The following is a 22,180-nucleotide window of genomic DNA, read 5'->3' on the forward strand; positions in this document are numbered from 1 at the left end:
CCTCTAATCAGTGTCCCAGACTGAGACCTTCAGCCATTGAGGTGGACCTCTAATCAGTGTCCCAGATCGAGTACCTTTAGCCGTAGAGGTGGACCTCTAATCAATGTCCCAGACTGAGACCTTCAGTTGTTGAGTTGGACCTCTAATCAGTGTCCCAGACTGAGTTCATTCAGTCGTTGAGATGTACCTCTAATCAATGTCCCAGACTGAGTACCTTTAGCCTTTGAGGTGGACCTCTAATCAATGTCCCAGACTGAGTACCTTCAGCCATAGAGTTGGACCTCTAATCAGTGTCCCAGACTGAGACCTTCAGTTGTTGAGGTGGACCTCTAATAAGTGTCCCAGACTGAGACCTTCAGTTGTTGAGGTGGACCTCTAATAAGTGTCCCAGACTGAGACCTTCAGTTGTTGAGTTGGACCTTTAATCAATGTCCCAGACTGAGACCTTCAGTTGTTGAGGTGGACCTCTAATCAGTGTTCCAGACTGAGTACCTTTAGCCTTTGAGGTAGACCTCTAATCAATGTCCCAGACTGAGTACCTTCAGCCATAGAGGTGAACCTCTAATCAGTGTCCCAGACTGAGTACCTTCAGCCGTTGAGGTGGACCTCTAATCAGTGTCCCAGACTGAGACCTTCAGTCGTTGAGGTGGACCTCTAATCAATGTCCCAGACTGAGTACCTTCAGTTGTTGAGGTGGACCTCTAATCAGTGTCCCAGACCGAGTACCTTCAGTTGTTGAGTTGGACCTCTAATCAGTGTCCCAGACTGAGTACCTTCAGCCGTTGAGGTGGACCTCTAATCAGTGTCCCAGACTGAGACCTTCAGCCGTTGAGGTGGACCTCTAATCAATGTCCAAGACTGAGACCTTCAGCCGTTGAGGTGGACCTCTAATCAGTGTCCCAGACTGAGACCTTCAACCGTTGAGGTGGACCTCTAATCAATGTCCCAGACTGAGACCTTCAGTCGTTGAGGTGGACCTCTAATCAATGTCCCAGACTGAGTACCTTCAGCCGTTGAGGTGGACCTTTAATCAACGTCCCAGACTGAGTACCTACAGCCGTTGAGGTGGACCTCTAATCAGTGTCCCAGACTGAGTACCTTCAGCCGTTGAGGTGGACCTCTAATCAGTGTCCCAGACTGAGTACCTTCAGCCGTTGAGGTGGACCTTTAATCAATGTCCCAGACTGAGACCTACAGCCGTTGAGGTGGACCTCTAATCAGTGTCCCAGACTGAGTACCTTCAGCCCTTGAGTTACATATACAGATTTACTGGGGTACGGTATATATAATTAGGTATTACAAATAATTATTTATAAGGAACGTCATAAATAAGGTAAATGGTCCCTTGAAACAGATCCCAAAAAATTAACCATACTAAGGAAGAAGGGCTTTGTTAACATAATATTCTTAATAAAATTCACTACATTCATAACTTTCACATTAATTATGGATGAAGGTTCATTCATGATTGTCTAGTCACAAACTTTGGTTAAAAAATGACATTTCTTTTACTTCGTTATAATGAAATATATGTATATACTGAAACATGAAAATTACAGGGAAAATATGTCTTAATGAAAAATGATTAAACACAAAAATACATATTAATACTGTATGTCTAAACATAATAGGTAACAGGACATGTACTTATACTGTACTCAACCTAATAAGCACACCCACCCCTACAAGTGCACACCCACATCTTTTCAGGAAAAGAGAATGATTATTCTAATTGAAACACATAAAAAATTCTTTACCTCCATATTTTAACCAAAGAGTCTACTCGATTGTTTAGGCTACATAAAGGTATGTAAATAAAAAAAAAAGAATTTATTTAGTTATTTTTTCAACCCAGATTTCACATGGATACTTTTCCATGTTCATGTACATGTATATGGTTTATTCACTTTTGTGTTTTTGTAAGCATAATGTGCTTTTATTAGGTTGAATACGGTATACAGTAGTTAGTGGAGTCAATGACTTAAATAGATTCCACTTTTGTAAGAAATACACATACTTAGTATTAAGACATATTCTGTGAAGCTTCACAACCAAAGTGATGCTGGCAAGTTCATCAATGACTAGTTGTGAACACAAAAATTAGTTGAACCATGCAAACTCAGGATACATTAATTTAGAAAACTCACAATTCTCAATCTTTGTAAAAAATAACATTGCAACGTCAACTGTATCTACACATACGAAAGCTGGGAGTTTTGAATCTAGATTTTATTGGGAATAGATGACCACTAATCCAATTGTGTGCTAATTATAATATATATTAACTTGATAAAGTTACGACCTGTTAACTAGACAGCACAGGAGGTTTGTGATCTCAGCTATATTATTTATTAGGAAGCTGAGATCACAGACTGTCTTGTGTTGATACCAATTCATTGTATCTTTGGGGAAGACACTTCACTGAAGCTTCTCTGGGTAGCATGCACCAGGCCTCTCATACAAGGAGCCCCTGCCTCAAAGTAACCAGGGCTGTTAACATTGAGGAAAAACTTTAACATTAATAATTACTTTTCATATTTCTGAAAACTATTCCGTAGAGTTTTTTCTATGTATTAATGTGTCTTGATCTTAGCAAGATTCCTCTGTAGGGGCAGCGGTGGCCGAGTGGTTAAGGTGTACCAACACTTTATCACTAGCCCTCCACCACTGGGTTGCGAGTTCGAAATCTACGTGGGGCAGTTGCCAGGTACTGACCGTAGGCCGGTGGTTTTTCTCCGGGTACTCCGGCTTACCTCCACCTCCAAAACCTGGCACGTCCTTAAATGACCCTGGCTGTTGATAGGACGTTAAACAAAAACAAACCAAACCAAACTGTAGGGGTAAACAAAAATTGATCTGAAATATTAACTCGTGTCTGGACAATTCCTTCCCTTCTTTTCAAAAGATTTCCTCTGGCATGAAAAATCTGATACAGTACAGAACATGTAAAACACATGGGCTGTCAGGAACAATCTTCATGTTCATATCAAGAAAATGAAAATATACAACTCACCAGTACATTATTTGGTCAACTTTGACATTCTAGATCGTGTGATCTAAATGGTTAAATGGTACAACTCAAATTAGCAATACGTATATAAAACTTAAACAATGCTTTCTCTATCTATGTTAAACCAAGTTATGTTCTAATAGAAAAATAATGATGTTAATAAAAGATATTAAACCTATTGCATCTGGAATGAATTAATAAAAATGAAAAAAAGCATATCATAACAAAAAGAAAATATCAAAACAGCTTCAAGCTAACATTATAAAGCTTCTACTAAATACAAAAAAAAAAAAAAAAATAACAGGTTTAAAAAAGAGAGAGAGAAAAAAAGATTTTTGTGTTTTAAAGTTGACTTTTAATTCATTAAATCTAAATTTACAACTTATTTTATATGATTAATATCTATTTTCATAAAAGTTCTATGGTGAAAGAAAGGTTTGGTCCCAACCATAAGTAAATACTTATACCATTGTTTTGTATATATATCTGTGTTAAATTGGATAACAGATTTACAAAGTATTAACAAAAAAATACATAATCAAACAAAATACAAATGACTAAAATTGAGCAACACATGACTAGTTACAGATTCTAATTCAAACACTTAAAGGGACAAGGATGTTTGTGTAAATTAACAGTGTGGTAACAGATCTATATTCATTTTATATCTACAATGACATTAAACAACCTTCTTTTCAGGTTTAATACAAGCACCTGAGTGATCAAGATTTTATACTAAATTTGGTTAATTACACCAGGACACATTCATCAAGTAATGATTTTACTCTGGATCTTAACATGGTAGTACTGTATAACACGCTGCAGCCATGTGATCTATACAGCCTTTTCAAAGATCTACACACCAAGAAATCTGTGAAATATCTTAGTGAGTGTTGATATTGTTCTCTGTGTTTGAAAGGCTGACAAAAATATTAGATTGTGTTTATCATCACTCAGATCATGTTTAATTATTTCCTAATAGGCAGACTTGATTCTGGTTTAAAAAGTGAGTGTATGGCATTATGTAATGTGGCAGCTGATGAAACCATTCTGTCACTTTGAAGAGACAAGCAGTATGCAAGACAGCCAACATATAATTAACATTGTACCGATAAAGACATTAACTGTAAATCATATCTGGTTTTGAATTAATCAGGTTGTACAAGATATCAATACATGTACTTGAACAAATTTTCACATTTTACTGCATTTGTAATTTTAGATAAGAAAAAAGTCTTCCGTATGTGATGAAAAGTCCTGTGTCAACCATTTTACCATTGTCTCGCATAACAAGCTGTCAGGAAATGCAGAATAATGGCACAATGACAAAACATGATCAAGCATGCCCAGCTATGATTTTTACTTTAAGAGACATAACTCAAATCACAGGTGTGATGTGTAAGGTAGCATATAACCTTAATTCAAACACAAACCACAGGTGTACTGTGTAAGGTAGCATATAACCTTAATTCAAACACAAACCACAGGTGTGATGTGTAAGGTAGCATATAACCTTAATTCAAACACAAACCACAGGTGTACTGTGTAAGGTAGCATATAACCTTAATTCAAACACAAACCACAGGTGTACTGTGTAAGGTAGCATATAACCTTAATTCAAACACAAACCACAGGTGTACTGTGTAAGGTAGCATATAACCTTAATTCAAACACAAACCACAGGTGTACTGTGTAAGGTAGCATATAACCTTAATTCAAACACAAACCACAGGTGTACTGTGTAAGGTAGCATATAACCTTAATTCAAACACAAACCACAGGTGTACTGTGCAAGGTACCGTAATACATTGTATAACCTTAATTCAAACACAAACCACAGGTGTACTGTGTAAGGTAGCATATAACCTTAATTCAAACACAAACCACAGGTGTACTGTGTAAGGTACCGTAATATAACCTTAAATTCTATATTCAAAAAAATTTGGAACACAATATCAATCGAAATAAAGTGTAAAATAGTTTGCTGAAAACAAGTCAACCATGGTGATCATGAGGTTACAAGTAAATCCACTACAACTATAACAATATACACCAAAATCTTACAATACTTCCAGGATATCTAAATGTGTACAAAACCAACAATTCAAGTATGGCAAAAATTCATACAACGAAATAATTGTGTTAATAAATGTAAACAAAAATTAAAGCATTTTTAGAATACAAAACATATCTGAAATAAGATTAAAATGTGAAATCCCTGGTTTCTCCATAATCTCTTTAAAGGCATAATGACACTATTGCATGGCAAGAGACTTCGCATAACATTGAGGTGTTTTATATGTCAAAAGCTTCCTCAGTTTCCATATCTTCTTTGTGACTAATGCTTTAATTCTTCATGATTTATGTATCAAAAATAGACATAAATGTGTATACATAATACACTTAAAATATAAACACAATTCTATTAGTAAAATTGATAACATACATCTTTGATATAATGAGACAGCCCTATTTTTACCTACACTGCAACATCTCAAGCTTGTGTTATGGCTGAGTGCCTAGAGGACGGTCCAAGTTTTACCTATGCCACAACATCTCGAGTCTGTATCAGGATTCAGTGCCTTGGAGGACGGTCCTAGTTATAGCCACATAGAGTCTACATTTTCATATCTCCAGCTTGAGTCACAGCTTCCACAGCTGAGTATGTCTTATTATGATGGTCATGATTTTACCTATACTGCTACGTCCCCATCGTGTATAACCATCGAGTACATCAGTCCTGGTTCTAGCTACACTGCTACGTCCTCATCCTGTAAAACCATGGAGAATGTCAGTACTGAGCTACACTGCTACCATCAGTCCTGGTTCTAGCTACACTGCTACGTCCTCATCCTGTAAAACCATGGAGAATGTCAGTACTGAGCTACACTGCTACGTCGTCATCGTGTATCAACATCGAGTACATCAGTCCTGTTTTTAGCTACACTGCTACATCACTATCCTGTATCACCGCAGAGTATGTTGGAGGAGGACGATCTTGGTAATTGTAGTCAGAGTTCACACCACTAGAATCCTCCTCCTTCTTTGGTTTCTTAGATGTAACAAATTGTGTACCATCTGGTCCCATTTTCGGTACAAGATATCCGTCAACACCAATATCGGGAGATGTTCCCGGGGCATATGTACTAGAATGTCCACTGTCGGTGTCGTCGGACCTATGCACCTCCGCCCTGGTATTTAATTGTGTAGGAGATTCGTCCCCAGGGTTTACTTCATTCATTTTCCTCCTTAGTCTCACTTCCTCTGACTCCTCACTATCATTCCCTAGATTATCGTCCGATAATATCAACGGCATCAGCTCCATTTCCTTAGCGTTTTCCTTTGTTTTATCTGTCCGCCATTTGTTGGCATTAACATATCTCTCGTCCTCAATTGAAGCCTTGTCCAGGGGTATAGGGGGCGCTGGGGACATCTTGGTGTAGTCAGAGTGAAGTTTATTCTTGGTTTCCCCATTCATCTTATAGTATCCTTCCTGATCCGCAGAGCTTCCACATGCTCCCTCAGAATTTCCTGATTTCTGCAGGTCTGCCATTTTGATGTATGGCTCATTTAGGTCTAGATAATACTGAAACGAGACAGAGGTTGAGGTAAGGGATATAACAAATATTTGAACAAAAAGCATGCAAGGTATTGCTAAAGCAATACATGTCCCCTACCGGCCCCCACTAAAAATAGTAACAGTGACCTTAACCTTGACCCAAAACCCCTGAAACTCAAACTTGATTTGTAGCTACTCATACCAACTTTCATCAACATACCTTGAAGAATAGCTGAGAAAAGTGCGGAAAACTGAGTGGACAGATTTGGAGGAAACCTATAATCCTCCCAGTTTCCAATAATGGAACAATTACTTCAGGTTAGTAATTATGTATGTAGAAAGGTAAGTGAACAATTTCTTCGGGTTAGTTATTATGTATGTGGATAGATAATGGAACCATGATAGGTAATGGAACAATTTCTTTGGGTTGATAATTATGTATGTAGATAGGTAATGGAACCATGATAGGTAATGGAACAATTTCTTCAGGTTAGTAATTATGTATGTGGATAGACTTTAGTATATCACAATCAGTATTGGATTTGACGTGTGACATTTCTGTGACTACACTCAGTGACACCTTCATCAGTCAAATGACCGGTGAAGCCTAAGTACACCGAGAAGTGAAGTGTACGAGATTATTTTTCAAATCAATATTGCCTCTGAACAAGATAATGTAGTACAAAATTCAAAACATGACAAAAATGAGATCTGTATGATCTTTCATTAATCTCTATAAACCATGAAATAGTTATTCAATTAGTGCTGTATATTCAAAATTTTGCTGTCACCTGTTTAACATTAGCCTCCAGAAAGTCGCCCATGAGTGAAGCGAGTCCTGAGAACGATGGTCGGTCGTCCGGATCATGTCTCCAGGTTGCCTTCATCACCTTGTACCTATAAACATAAAATATTCCTGAATCTCCTCAACTCTATTAATAATTTACTTCAGATTGGCCTTTGCTATAAAAAATAATTACTGTAATTCATGAAGGTATGAATTTGTAATTCATAAGGCATGGAATTGTTATAAAGTGCATTTTCATGCTTATTCATGTCAGCATATATTAAATTTTTTCCATGTATAAATAATTTCAGTAGACATTTGTCAATTAAAATTACAAAAATCAAACCTGTCCTGAACGATCACCTCATCTATTAAACTGTTACAATGAAACCTGCCAGTTTTTTCCCATAAGAACAAATGGTAAAAATATAAAATATAAACAATCTCAGCCCAAATGTCACTATTATATCCTCACTTCAAAAACAACTAATGAAACATGTCTTAAGACACAAACTTTTGTAAAACCACTACCGGTACTGTAAACAGGAAAAGTATGGCTTACATTTCCTCAGAAGCGTAGTAAGGCTTATCCATGATGTAGCCCCCCTTCACAAGGTCGATGAATTTTTCGTTAATCTCGACTCCCGGATAAGGGCTTCCTCCTGTATTTGTACAAAATAGTTCTCATTACTTATAATGACTTATCATATTTGAAGTAAGGTATATGAAAATAACCTTCACTGCAATTGAGTTACACACTTAAAAACTTTTTATCATGTTTAATACATTGAAGCAATTTTTTTTAAAATTTGCATCAATTTTTTTCAATGGTGACCCATTTGAAATGTACACAAGAAATGGTGATTCATTGGAAAATACACAAGAATTGACGACATTTAATTTGAAAGTTACATGAAAATTAATGACCATGGAAAGGCTGAATTGAAAGTTAATATTCTGAAATGTCTTACCTAGAGAAAATAGCTCCCAGAGAAATATTCCATATGACCACCTGTTGGACAGTAGAAAATGTAACAAACCTATTATACAGTCAATATTCAAAATATTTTGATGCGAATTTGTGTAGTTTTCAGAGATAAGTTTAAAATTCAATCAATCGGTCAGTATAGAATATAAGTCAGTATGTTGTTTGATATGTAAGGAGTTCAGCTTTGTTGATTTCATAAATAAATGAAAGCAGGAAATGCAATGATAATGAAAATATATGAGAGATAGATTAACAGTAGATAAACTTCATGACACCATATAGTCTTTTGATAATGAAAAAATATTCCGTCTGATTTTTTTATGCAAAAAATTCCTCTTGTATTTGTTCTGATATTTAATAAACATGGAAAAATCTCACCCAAGAGATACAAATCAGGCTACTCAATTTCTTCATACTTACACATCACTTTTGGTTGTGTAGAGACGATGAGTAAGGGATTCTATAGCCATCCATTTTACTGGCACAGGGCCCTGAAACATACACATATAAAATCAAAAACCATCCATTTTACTGACACAGGGCCCTGAAACGTCCAGATATAAAATCTAAAGTCATTAAAGTCAATAATACAGAAATGAAATCTATAGCCATCCATTTTTCAAAATGGCACAGGCCCCTGAAACATCCAGATATAAAATTTATAGTCATTCATTTTACTGGCACAGGGCCCTGGAAAATACAGATATGAAATCTATATTCATTCATTTTACTGTCACAGCGCCCTGAAACATCCAGATATAAAATCTATAGTTATTAATTTTACTGGCACAAGGCCCTGGAAAATACAGGGCCCTGAAACACACACGTATATATAATCTAGTCATTCATTTCAATGATACATATGTCATTCCTGGGTTTATCCCGATTATATCACAAATACATTTTTTTTGGTAATATGTCTAAGTTTAAATTACAACTTACATCTCCCTTCTTGAAGTACTCTGGGTTTTTGTAGCAGTCTTTGGCCAGACCAAAGTCACAAATCTTGACTACGTTGTCCTCGGCCAGTAGTATATTCCTGGCTGCCAAGTCTCTGTGAATGTACTGTACAAAACCGTATTTCAATGAAAGTCAATTAAAAAGTGGCATTTACATCAATTATCTTTTTAAACAAACTAAAAAACTCTAAGGAAAAGGAAACGGAAATGAAAATACCAGGTTATGCACATGCTAGTGTCACCCTGATGGCTTCTTACACAAATTATTTTTCTCTGCATACCGTAGTAATCCACAAATAAGCCCCTGTTCACAAATAAGCCTCCTTCTTCATTTTTGCAGAATCATCAATTTTAAAACAGTAAGCTAAAAAAGATTCACAAATAATCCCTCCCCTAAACTTAAAAAATTACCAATACACTGCACTTACGAGATAACCCTAACCTTTTTTTGGTTATTTTTTTCATTTTAACAGTTATGTTTTCAATATGCAGTGTTATATTGTGATTATACTGTTGCAAACTGAGTTTAAGTTGCAACTCATACCATGATACAGAAATCATGTGAAAAATGTGCACTACCATTAATTCAAAATAATTATCCCTCTGAACTGTAGCTAGACCACCTTGATCAACTAACCTTCTTGGAGGACAGATATTCCATGCCTCTAGCTGTTTGAAATGCCCAGCAGATGAGATTTTTTGTGGTTAGGGAGGGACCAATCAGATCTGCCGAGTTATCCTTCAGAGCCTTATTGACATAGTAGGGTTTGGATGCCGCGGCTTCTTTTGCAGCTTCCCTCTTTTTCTCCTCTACAGGATCTATGTAATCGTCCATGACGTCTTTAAAGGTGTTTTTATTCTTTAGTAAGTAGTTGCGGAGATTTCCAAAGTGGGCATATTCCACTATGACATAAAGTTCCCCTACAAAGACAAAATTAATTTATCAACATACTGACACATATAATGCTCCCCGACAAAGACAATGTATATTGTACACATACTGACACACATAATGCTCCCCGACAAAGACAATGTATATTGTACACATACTGACACTATGTGACATCTGATGTTCCCTACATTACATATATCTGAGACACTTTATTTCCTGTGCTGCATATTTCACACAGAGTTCTTACATAGCTCTGTCATAGCTCCCAGTAAGTTTCACACTCGTCACTCACCATATCTGATGTCCTTTGTCACAGCTCCCAGTAAGTTACTCACTCCCTACACTCACCATATCTGATGTCCTTTGTCACAGCTCCCAGTAAGTTACTCACTCCCCCACTCACCATATCTGATGTCCTTTGTCACAGCTCCCAGTAAGTTACTCACTCCCCCACTCACCATATCTGATATCCTTTGTCACAGCTCCCATTAAGTTACTCACTCCCCCTCTCACCATATCTGATATCCTTTGTAACAGCTCCCAGTAAGTTAATCACTCCCCCACTCACCATATCTGATGTCCTTTGTGACAGCTCCCATTAAGTTACTCACTCCCCCACTCAACATATCTGATGTCCTTTGTCACAGCTCCCAGTAAGTTACTCACTTCCCTCACTCATCATATCTGATATCCTTTGTCACAGCTCCCAGTAAGTTACTAACTCCCCCACTCAACATATCTGATGTCCTTTGTCACAGCTCCCAGTAAGTTACTCACTTCCCTCACTCATCATATCTGATATCCTTTGTCACAGCTCCCAGTAAGTTACTCACTCCCCCACTCAACATATCTGATGTCCTTTGTCACAGCTCCCAGTAAGTTAATCACTCCCCCACTCACCATATCTGATGTCCTTTGTGACAGCTCCCATTAAGTTACTCACTCCCCCACTCAACATATCTGATGTCCTTTGTCACAGCTCCCAGTAAGTTACTCACTTCCCTCACTCATCATATCTGATATCCTTTGTCACAGCTCCCAGTAAGTTACTAACTCCCCCACTCAACATATCTGATGTCCTTTGTCACAGCTCCCAGTAAGTTACTCACTTCCCTCACTCATCATATCTGATATCCTTTGTCACAGCTCCCAGTAAGTTACTCACTCCCCCACTCAACATATCTGATGTCCTTTGTCACAGCTCCCAGTAAGTTTCTCACTCGTCACTCACCATATCGGATATCCTTTGTCACAACTCCCAGTAAGTTACTAACTCCCCCACTCACCATATCGGATATCCTTTGTAACAGCTCCCAGTAAGTTACCCACTCCCTACACTCACCATATCTGATATCCTTTGTCACAGCTCCCAGTAAGTTTCTCACTCCCCCTCTCACCATATCTGATATCCTTTGTCACAGCTCCCAGTAAGTTACTAACTCCCCCACTCACCATATCTGATATCCTTTGTAACAGCTCCCAGTAAGTTACTCACTCCCCTCTCACCATATCTGATATCCTTTGTCACAGCTCCCGGTAAGTTACTCACTCCCCCACTCACAATATCTGATGTCCTTTGTCACAGCTCCCAGTAAGTTACTCACTCCCCTCTCACCATATCTGATGTCCTTTGTCACAGCTCCCAGTAAGCTACTCACAATATCTGATGTCCTTTGTCACAGCTCCCAGTAAGTTACTTACTCCCCCACTCACCATATCTGATATCCTTTGTCACAGCTCCCAGTAAGTTACTCAATCCCCCACTCACCATATCTGATATCCTTTGTCACAGCTCCCAGTAAGTTACTCACTCCCCCTCTCACCATATCTGATATCCTTTGTCACAGCTCCCAGTAAGTTACTAACTCCCCCACTCACCATATCTGATGTCCTTTGTAACAGCTCCCAGTAAGTTACTAACTCCCCCACTCACCATATCTGATATCCTTTGTCACAGCTCCCAGTAAGTTACTAACTCCCCCACTCACCATATCTGATGTCCTTTGTAACAGCTCCCAGTAAGTTACTAACTCCCCCACTCACCATATCTGATATCCTTTGTAACAGCTCCAAGTAAGTTACTCACTCCCCCTCTCACCATATCGAATATCCTTTGTCACAGCTCCCAGTAAGTTATTCACTCACCCACTCAACATTTCTGATATCCTTTGTCACAGCTCCCAGTCAGTTACTCACTCCCCCACTCACCATATCTGATGTCCTTTGTCACAGCTCCCAGGAAGTTACTCACTCCCCCACTCACAATATCTGATGTCCTTTGTCACAGCTCCCAGTAAGTTACTCACTCCCTACACTCACCATATCGGATATCCTTTGTCACAGCTCCCAGTAAGTTCACTATATTCAGATGCTGACCCACATGGATGAGAATCTTGAGTTCGGAGAGTAGAGCCTCCATTTGGTCACGGTCAGTACAGTCTACAGATAACAAACATTGGTAAATAAAAAATATTAGTATCATGTATGTCAAGTTATGTAGTTGGATTTAAGATTGGTCAGCAGAAATATGTTATTATGACAGATAATCATAATATTATCTTCTGTTAACTACCTGGTGAAAAGTTATTTAAGGCCCAGGATATTCAGAAGGGACATTTATGTACTACATTGTATTTGTAAATTAATTGTGAAATCTGAAATAAAAATTATATATATATAAACAAGTCTGTTTAGCAATACTAATTACTATATAAATGTCAGACTAACATTCTGTTTCAGGACATAATTTTATTCTAACAGTATATACCAACCTTTCACCATTTTGACAGCGACGATAGTGACATCCTCATGTTCCACAATGCCAATGGCTTCAGCCTTGATCACTCGACCAAATGCACCCTGTCCCAGTATCATTCCTTATCAAAACAGAAAAATACTCAATACAATTTAAAAGATATTTAAAATTTTAAACAACCATGCTAGAGAACTTGTAAAGAAAATGACAAATGAACACAGGGGGGAGGGGAGGGTTTGAGGACAGACACCTACAGGTACCTTGAACACATACCTTGTACATTAGGATATTATATGTCGGCCAATAATTATGATTTGAGAATAGATGTAAAGATTATTGTAAAATGATTTCATCAATTCCATATAAATACCTTGCCGCAGTCTCTTTTTGGGAAACTCCCACTTAGGATCGTAGGGGATGCATGTGGTTTGTTCGTCTATGGGCAGGTCTGGGTTGTAATCCTTTACTGGGTGAATGAGCGACTGTTCCAGTTCCTTGTGCTGAATAACAGTAAATCCAACAATGTAAAATAGTCATCTAGTGATGAATTATGGTCCAGAAAAATCAAAACAACACTAAAGTGTGGAAAATGCCAATACTGGACCATCCTGACTGAAGGTTACCAGGGTTTGAAATCTATAGAAACCCTGTTGCCAAGGTAGTGTACATATATTCAGAAAATGTTTTGATTCGATTTAACTTTTTACACTGCAAATACAGAAATTTGACAACAAAGCTCAGTTGGTATTTACTATGAGATGTATATACATAAGAAAAAGATTCTACATTGATTCTGTTCAAGTCTTTCCATGACATCTTAATCATTAATAAAACAGACTTACTAAGATGGCTGACCGCCGTCGGTATAGGCATATGACTATGACCAACCCCACGGTGAGGATCACTGTTGATACAACCACTGCTGCTATGATAATATTAGGATTCTGACCTTGTTGTGATATTTTTGCAGCCTGGAATATTTCTCCTGTCAGTGAAATGTATAAGTCATTTAATTATACTATACAGCAAGTTTTGGGGTAACAGATACTGGAAATGTTCTTTATTTATCTTACAACAATTGTGAAGCAACTTATATAAATAATTTTTGTCAGCCCCGATTCAAGGGCGTGATGAGTCTTACTGTGGGAGGATACTGGAGTACCCTGAAAGGTTTTGTGGATGATTTGAGATCAGATCAATGGTGACATACCTAAGTAGAGCGTCCAGTTACCGTAGATTATACCTCCGCGGTTCTCAGCCTCACACAGGTATTCCCCCTCGTGGATCTTTGATGTTTTACTGATAGTCAAACTGTAAAACAAATTATGAAAATTCAGTGTTTGTTGATTTAACAATTACTCATTAAATATCTCTCTACCGTATTTATCGGGGAATAAGCCCCTGCTTACTAAGTCCTCTTCTTCATTTTTGCAGGATCATCATTTCAAAATAGTAACTTAAAAGTGCTTCACAAATAAGCCCTCTTCTTACTTTTAATGCTTAACATTTACACTGATAGAGGTGGGATTTTTAGCCTGAATATCATTTATGGTACTAAAGTTTTATACTAGGGGAGGGGACTTAGTTTAGGATAAATACAGTAAGGTATAAATGGTTATGATTACATATACATGCATTTCATATCTTGTTAATACCAGACCTCAGACCTCAAAATTGAAATAGGACCTAAATACAAGAGATCCAAGAGGGAACTTGGTGCCCACCATTGAATGATCTGTTATTGTTCTATGCTCTTGTCTACTTAAATGTTCTGATAGCAAGGAGAACATACATATGAAATCTAAGAGACATCTAAAAGAAGAAGCTTAACTTATAAACTGTCAGCCATTTCACTTTCTGAATCATTTGGTTTGGTTTGGTTTATTTTGTTTAACGTCCTATTAACATCTAAGGTCATTTAAGGACGGCCTCCCATGTGTGCGACATGCATGCGTGTGGTGAGTGCGTATGTGTGCTTTGGGAGTCTGCGGTATGTTCGTGTTATGTCTCCTTGTGATAGGCCGGAACTTTTGCCGATTTATAGTGCTACCTCACTAAAGCATACTGCCGAAGACACCCAGCAGCACACCCCACCCGGTCACATTATACTGACAACGGGCAAACCAGTCGTCCAACTCCTAATATGCTGAGCGCTAAGCAGGAGCAGCAACTACCATTTTTAAAGACTCTGGTATGTCTCGGCTAGGGGACAGAACCCAAAACCTTCCTCACAGCGGCGAACGCTCAACTAAAGGCCAAAAGTGAGGCGTTGTCAAGGGAGACATTAGGAAGAAGAAAGTTGTTAAGAAAGAAGAGAAAAGATAAGATCCCAAATTTAGTCGCCTCTTACGATCATGCAATGGGGGCAGCAGGTACAATTCTTACGCCCTACCTGCAGGGCACTTTCTGAATCAGACTCAAAATCAAAGAGGAAGCCTACATATTAAGCTTGAGACAAGGGGAACCTACATATGAAAGCAATATCTAAACAGAAACCATAATATTTAACTTCAACTGTCCTCCATTTTGTTATGTGGTTCAGACCCAAATTCAAACTAGAACACTGACAGGTCAGTAAAGACTCCACCTACAGATTTGCTCGGCTAACATAAATGAAAATACTAATATAAAACTCTTTTGTTAGATCCAGGGTCATGGTCAGAGATCCACTTTGTCCTTGACCTTTAGAACAAAATGTACTTTACCTTTGGCCAAGTGACCTTGATCTTTGAAAAGCTAACATCTTGTTTAATTCCAACCAACATTGCTTCATAATGTCTTAACAAAATGTTAATAAGCTGTGAAAACATACAAATGTGACCTTGGCCTCTGACCCAGAGACCTTGACCTCTGACACCATGACCTTGACCTTTGCTCAGTTACGACACCTTGTTTATTTCTAAACACTTTGTTTCATCATGTCATGACAAAATGTTATTCAGTAAAAACATAAAATGTGACCTAGACTGTTAAACCTGTGAACGTGACCTCTGACCTGGACATTTGGTCAGTTGACTCCTTCTTAAATTCTAACCAATGACCTCTGACCAAGTAAAATGGACATTTGGAGAGTTGACTCCTTGTTTAATTCTGACCAACATTGCTTCATAGTGTTAAAACAAAATGTTCATCAGTAAAGATACAAAATTTGACCATGACCTTTGCTTGAGAAAAATCCTTCCAATACTCCAGAAATAGCAATAACAAGGATTGTTTACTGACGATGGACGATGGACAGATGACAAAACTGAAAAATGTCCCATTATGAAGGTTCAACATTGCAAAGGAAACCATTTTCTAGTTTTCAAAAAATAAAGTTTAAACTTTTTACATTTTGTATAGTTTTCAGAATTATTTTTTTTTAAGCGAGCAATACTAAAAATATCAGTTGAAAATGATAACTGGAATTTGCATGGTCATTAATTAGTTATTACCATGATATTTAAACATATGTTGTCATGGTAACATGAGAACAAACCCTCCATATTCACACAACTTTTAAAGGTTCATGTTTCCTACCTTTTATTGTCAACGCTGATGAGGAATCCTAAAGTATTGTTGTTGATATCTATTGGTACACCATCTTTAAACCACCTGACAGAAGGTGTTGGCACTCCGCTAACATCACATTCAGGCAGCTTAAATTTGATTCCAATACCAGTGGGTATTTTGCCTTGATTACTTTCTTGCTGAAAGGTTGGTGGTTCAATATCTAAAAATAATAATCACCAATAATTGATTTGAGAACTCTAACAACTCTCATTTGGTCATCCTTCGATTTCATTTGAGGGCAATTATTGAATCATAACAATTGTGTTGTATTTTGTAAAGCTACAATACCAAATTAGTCACCAGCATTGCTCTTCCCAGTTGTAAACATTATTTAACTTTAGAAAAATTCTTAATTCAAGTTTCCCCATAGGATAGTCTTATTCGAGCACAGAAAATCTTTCAAGCATTTTCTTTAACAAGACAAATATTTCTTATTTTTCAAATTAAAGGATTTCTGACAACAAAATATAACTATATTATGTAAATATCCTACCTCTAACTTCCAATCTCTTCTCCACTGTAGCATTGTCCGTGGAAATGTTGTTGGCAGTGGACAACAGAATGGCAATACAAACATAGATACCTTCATCGGACTTCGCAATTTGATCAAAGTCAACATGGACGACTGACGAGTAGTCAGTTCTGGAACAGAATTAAATGTCTATATCATCAATGGTTCCAGATGACACATTTACACAAAAATCTATGACACACATGAGATGCATATTGTACACACAATTTCTTGACACTTCTATTTAGTACACAATAATCGATTCTGCATTTAATTAAAAGGTACCCATAAATTGATGGCATATTTAAGGGCATACGTATACTGATGACACATTTAAAAGGTACACAAAAATTGGTGATTCACTTATATTGTACACAACTATTAATGGCATATTTAAGAGGTAGACGATAATTGATGACACATATAGGAAGAGATACACAAGTCTTAGAATCGGTGATACATTTAAGAGATACACAATAACTGATGACACCATTAAAAGATACACAAGTCTTAGAACCGGTGATGCATTTAAGAGATACACGATAACTGATGACATCGTCAAGAGATACACAAGTTTTTGCATCTTACCTGTTGTAGGACACATAAGTGGTGTTGGTTGTGGACAGTTTGGTTTGAGTGGAGTTACCAAACCTCCTGTAGTACAGACTCACTGACTGGTACTCCCTGACGCTGGCATAGCATGAGATCTGTACTGGGTCCTCCTCTATAATTACTGGGGGCATCACAATGCCCAGCCCATCTGCTACCTCTGTAGGACAACCGAGCATGAGATAAAAAAGATCATACATGAAAAGGTCACAAAAAACAAGACATAAGAGCTACAACAGATCTAGGTTGTTGTGCATGGAGAATTAATAGAATCTTTCACCCCTTGGGGGTGAGACAGGGGAATCTCAACCCAGGGGGAGATTCTTATGTTTCCAAACAGGAGGCTTGCTGAATACTTGGCAGCTTAAATATACTTCCCATCGGTAGAACTGTGGATATCCCTATCCAGGGTAAGAGAAAATACTCACTACCTTTATAGTGCGACAGAAAAATCTCCAGCCAGAGGGGTGACATTCTTTGTTGTTGAGAGGCTTGTATTAGACAATCAAGAATATCACCCTAAAGATTTGAGATTTCTAAGTCACACCCTAAAGGTAGAGAATGATTATTTTTTCTCCAATCATATTAACCACATTATTCCAGATGTATTACTTTCACATGCATTTGTTAACAAATAGGAGACAATTGTGTATAAAAGATAAATCTGTGAATGTTGACAACCGAAGTGTTCCAACAGATAACAGAGGATATAGAAGGGGAAACTCTAGTCAAATAGCTTGTAGAGGTAAGAAAAAACCAAATATGAACTATAGGTCAAAAGGGGTCAAACAGACTACAGAGCTCTCAAATGAAATAAAACATCCAAGAACAATTGGAAAAATCATGATTGTTGATCAAATTAAAGTTCTGATCAAATACCCATAATTCTTCAAGACGACTCTCACTGTATAGAGAAAAACATCCAAACCAACCTGAGATTTTGAATTCGATTTCCACCGAACTGGTCCCCAATCTGTTAGAAGCTTGACATCGAATGACGCCAGCCTCTGTTGCAACAAGTTGTAGTGAGCTCAGGCGGTCAGTGATGATGTCAGAATCATTGTGGTATGCTAGAGTTTTCCATTTGTCTTGGTGAGATCTCCATTCCCACATTATGACACTGACTGGAGGGATGGACACTGGGTTACAAGAGACACTGTAGGTATCACCTAGTACCAAGTACTGACTGGATGGAGGCTTGACCGTGATCGACACCACAGGCTTATCTGTAAAAAAACAATACCATTGGCTTATTCATAAATAACAACACCAACTTATTATGAATAACAATATCACTGGCTTATCTATAAATAACAATGCCATTGGCTTATTTATAAATAACATCACCTACTTATTCATAAATAACAACACCACCAGTTTATTTATAGAAAGCAATATCACTGGCTTATTTATAAATAACATATCACTTACTTATTCATAAATAACAACACCACCAGTTTATTTATAGATAATGATATCACTGGCTTATCTATAAATAACAACACTGACTTATTTATACATAACAATACCATAGGCTTATTTAAAATAACAATACCATAGACTATCTATAAATAACATTACAATGATGGCTTTTGATTTGATTCAGTTTTGCTATCCTCCTTTATGACCAGGTCTACGTCACTGTACTTACACGCCACTACCAGTTCCACCTGTGCCGATTCCGACAGGTAACTATTTTCTACGACCACTTTGTACACTCCAGCATCACTCTTTGTCACATCTGTGATGATGTACTGGGTTGCATCTTCCACCGTTCTGGAATCAAGAACAAATGCTATTCTTTAAAGGTTATCACAGCTCGAAGCTTTCGCAATTGATCCATACATCTGCCCCCTTCCCAGGGAAGGTATTGATTTGAAAAGGAGTTTTTCTTAAAAATGCAGGAGAGTCAATAGTTAAAGACACAATCATGAATTTCTGTATCAGTTTGACAATATGTAAAGGCTATTATTCTGGTAAAATATATATCCTACGAGAGGATGCCAGAAAATGATAGGCATGGCAAGAGTTTGAGAAAATGCAGTTTACTTAATACTTTTGGGGTTATGATCAACAAATAATAGTCAAAAATGTGATTTCCCTATATAAACTATAGTAAAGTTTACCCCCTACCCAGGGGCAAACGTGAAACCCCAGGGTCATGAAATTCACAATTTTGGTAAAGCACCTAAAGACCCTTCCATCTATGAAGAGTATTTGATTCTAACATATCTGAGAGTAGAGTAGAAGATTTTTGAAATTTCAGTCAATTTGACCCTTTTTGGCCCCGCCCACCAGCCCCTGGGGGTCAACCAGGGCCAACATGTACATAACATCAAACTGTAATCCCATGCTGATAATTTGAACCAAGTTAGAATGAATTCCAATACAAATCCAACAAATAATAGTCAAAAATGTGATTTCCCTATATAAACTATAGTAAAGTTTACCCCCTCCCCAGGGGCAAACGTGAGACCCCAGGGTCATGAAATTCACAATTTTGGTAAAGCACCTTAAGACCCTTCCATCTATGAAGAGTATTTGATTCTACCATATCTGAGAGTAGGGAAGAAGATTTTTGAAATTTCAGTCAATTTGACCCTTTTTGGCCCCGCCCACCAGCCCCTGGGGGTCAACCAGGGCCAACATGTACATAACATCAAACTGTAATCCCATGCTTATAATTTGAACCAAGTTAGAATGAATTCCAATACAAATCCAACAAATAATAGTCAAAAATGTGATTTCCCTATATAAACTATAGTAAAGTTTACCCCCTCCCCAGGGGCAAACGTGAGACCCCAGGGTCATGAAATTCACAATGTTGGTAAAGCACCATAAGACCCTTTCATCTATGAAAAGTATTTGATTCTAACATATCTGAGAGTAGAGAAGAAGATTTTTGAAATTTCAGTCAATTTGACCCTTTTGGCCCCACCCACCAGCCCCTGGGGGTCCACCAGGGCCAACATGTACATACCATCAAAGTGTCCTCCCATGCTGATAATTTGATACAAGTTAGAATGAATTCCAATACAAATCCAACAAGTAATAGTCAAAAATGTGATTTCCCTATATAAACTATAGTAAAGTTTACCCCCTACCCAGGGGCAAACGTGAAACCCCAGGGTCATGAAATTCACAATTTTGGTAAAGCACCTAAAGACCCTTCAATCTATGAAGAGTATTTGATTCTAACATATCTGAGAGTAGAGAAGAAGATTTTTGAAATTTCAGTCAATTTGACCCTTTTTGGCCCCGCCCACCAGCCCCTGGGGGTCAACCAGGGCCAACATGTACATAACATCAAACTGTAATCCCATGCTGATAATTTGAACCAAGTTAGAATGAATTCCAATACAAATCCAACAAATAATAGTCAAAAATGTGATTTCCCTATATAAACTATAGTAAAGATTACCCCCTCCCCAGGGGCAAACGTGAAACCCCAGGGTCATGAAATTCACAATGTTGGTAAAGCACCATAAGACCCTTTCATCTATGAAAAGTATTTGATTCTAACATATCTGAGAGTAGAGAAGAAGATTTTTGAAATTTCAGTCAATTTGACCCTTTTGGCCCCACCCACCAGCCCCTGGGGGTCCACCAGGGCCAACATGTATATACCATATCAAAGTGTCCTCCCATGCTGATAATTTGAACCAAGTTAGAATGAATTCCAATACAAATCCAACAAATAATAGTCAAAAATGTGATTTCCCTATATAAACTATAGTAAAGTTTACCCCCTACCCAGGGGCAAAGCGTGACCCCAGGGTCATGAAATTCACAATTTTGGTAAAGCACCTAAAGACCCTTCCATCTATGAAGAGTATTTGATTCTTACATATCTGAGAGTAGAGAAGAAGATTTTTGAAATTTCAGTCAATTTGACCCTTTTTGGCCCCGCCCACCAGCCCCTGGGGGTCAACCAGGGCAAACATGTACATACCATCAAACTGTCATCCCATGCTGATAATTTGAACCAAGTTAGAATGAATTCCAATACAAATCCAACAAATAATAGTCAAAAATGTGATTTCCCTATATAAACTATAGTAAAGTTTACCAAAAAGTTCCACAGAGAGCTTATGCGATCGTAACCTCTGGAGTGTTGAGGATGTGTTTGAATTAAATCACTTCTTTTGGTAGTTCCTGTATGGATTCCTCCTGTAGTTGGGTAAACATTTAATTGGAATACAACTAGATTCAAGTGATTTGTATTAACTTTCATCTAAAATAATTTCATCAATTTTTTTTTATCTACCGGTAATTCCTTTTGTATATAATAACAAGAGATCCCAGAGGGATCTTGGCGCCCACCATTGAATGATCTTTATAGGTTCAATGTCAGATTGATCTTTTCTCTATTTTTCCCTTCCTCTTACTAATCTGTGCAAATTGAGAAACATCCCTCAAGTACTATTCAAACAAGGGGAACCTATATATGAAATTTGAGAAAGATCCCTTTAGTACTTTCTAAGAAATAGCGATAACAAACTTCAATTGTCAAAATCCAAGATGGCTGCCTGTCGGCCATGTTGTTTTCCGACTGGTC

At 37.6% G+C, this 22,180-nt stretch overlaps 1 protein-coding gene and 2 long non-coding RNA genes across 5 annotated transcripts in view; 1 reads left to right on the forward strand and 2 right to left on the reverse strand.

The window, feature by feature from the left end:
* Positions 1-3,422: 3,422 nt before the first annotated feature.
* Positions 3,423-5,818, reverse strand: LOC117329216. Its single transcript, XR_004533133.1, has 2 exons — positions 4,828-5,818; positions 3,423-4,425 (listed from the first exon to the last, which is right to left on the reverse strand). It is a non-coding gene; the product is annotated as an uncharacterized LOC117329216 (long non-coding RNA).
* LOC117329217 lies at positions 4,372-4,971 on the forward strand. The gene is made up of 3 exons (XR_004533134.1): positions 4,372-4,413; positions 4,708-4,791; positions 4,900-4,971. It is a non-coding gene; the product is annotated as an uncharacterized LOC117329217 (long non-coding RNA).
* Positions 5,819-5,892: 74 nt separating the features above from the next.
* The window catches only part of LOC117329218 (vascular endothelial growth factor receptor 1-like), a 38,224-nt gene continuing 21,936 nt past the window's right edge, over positions 5,893-22,180 (reverse strand). For all 3 annotated transcript variants that reach the window (XM_033887037.1, XM_033887036.1, XM_033887035.1), the window contains 17 exons: positions 19,274-19,398; positions 18,555-18,848; positions 17,602-17,782; positions 16,996-17,144; positions 16,470-16,662; positions 14,161-14,261; positions 13,793-13,935; positions 13,321-13,450; positions 12,967-13,071; positions 12,515-12,634; positions 9,941-10,224; positions 9,287-9,409; positions 8,765-8,835; positions 8,328-8,368; positions 7,919-8,018; positions 7,361-7,466; positions 5,893-6,596 (listed from right to left, as the gene is read on the reverse strand). In XM_033887037.1, the coding sequence (XP_033742928.1) occupies positions 5,952-6,596; positions 7,361-7,466; positions 7,919-8,018; positions 8,328-8,368; positions 8,765-8,835; positions 9,287-9,409; positions 9,941-10,224; positions 12,515-12,634; positions 12,967-13,071; positions 13,321-13,450; positions 13,793-13,935; positions 14,161-14,261; positions 16,470-16,662; positions 16,996-17,144; positions 17,602-17,782; positions 18,555-18,848; positions 19,274-19,398 (2,911 nt within the window). In that variant the 3' untranslated portion in view covers positions 5,893-5,951. The remainder of the gene's footprint in view (positions 6,597-7,360; positions 7,467-7,918; positions 8,019-8,327; positions 8,369-8,764; positions 8,836-9,286; positions 9,410-9,940; positions 10,225-12,514; positions 12,635-12,966; positions 13,072-13,320; positions 13,451-13,792; positions 13,936-14,160; positions 14,262-16,469; positions 16,663-16,995; positions 17,145-17,601; positions 17,783-18,554; positions 18,849-19,273; positions 19,399-22,180) is intronic.

This window comes from Pecten maximus, chromosome 6, assembly GCF_902652985.1.
Source record: "Pecten maximus chromosome 6, xPecMax1.1, whole genome shotgun sequence".
NCBI classification, from domain to species: domain Eukaryota; kingdom Metazoa; phylum Mollusca; class Bivalvia; order Pectinida; family Pectinidae; genus Pecten; species Pecten maximus.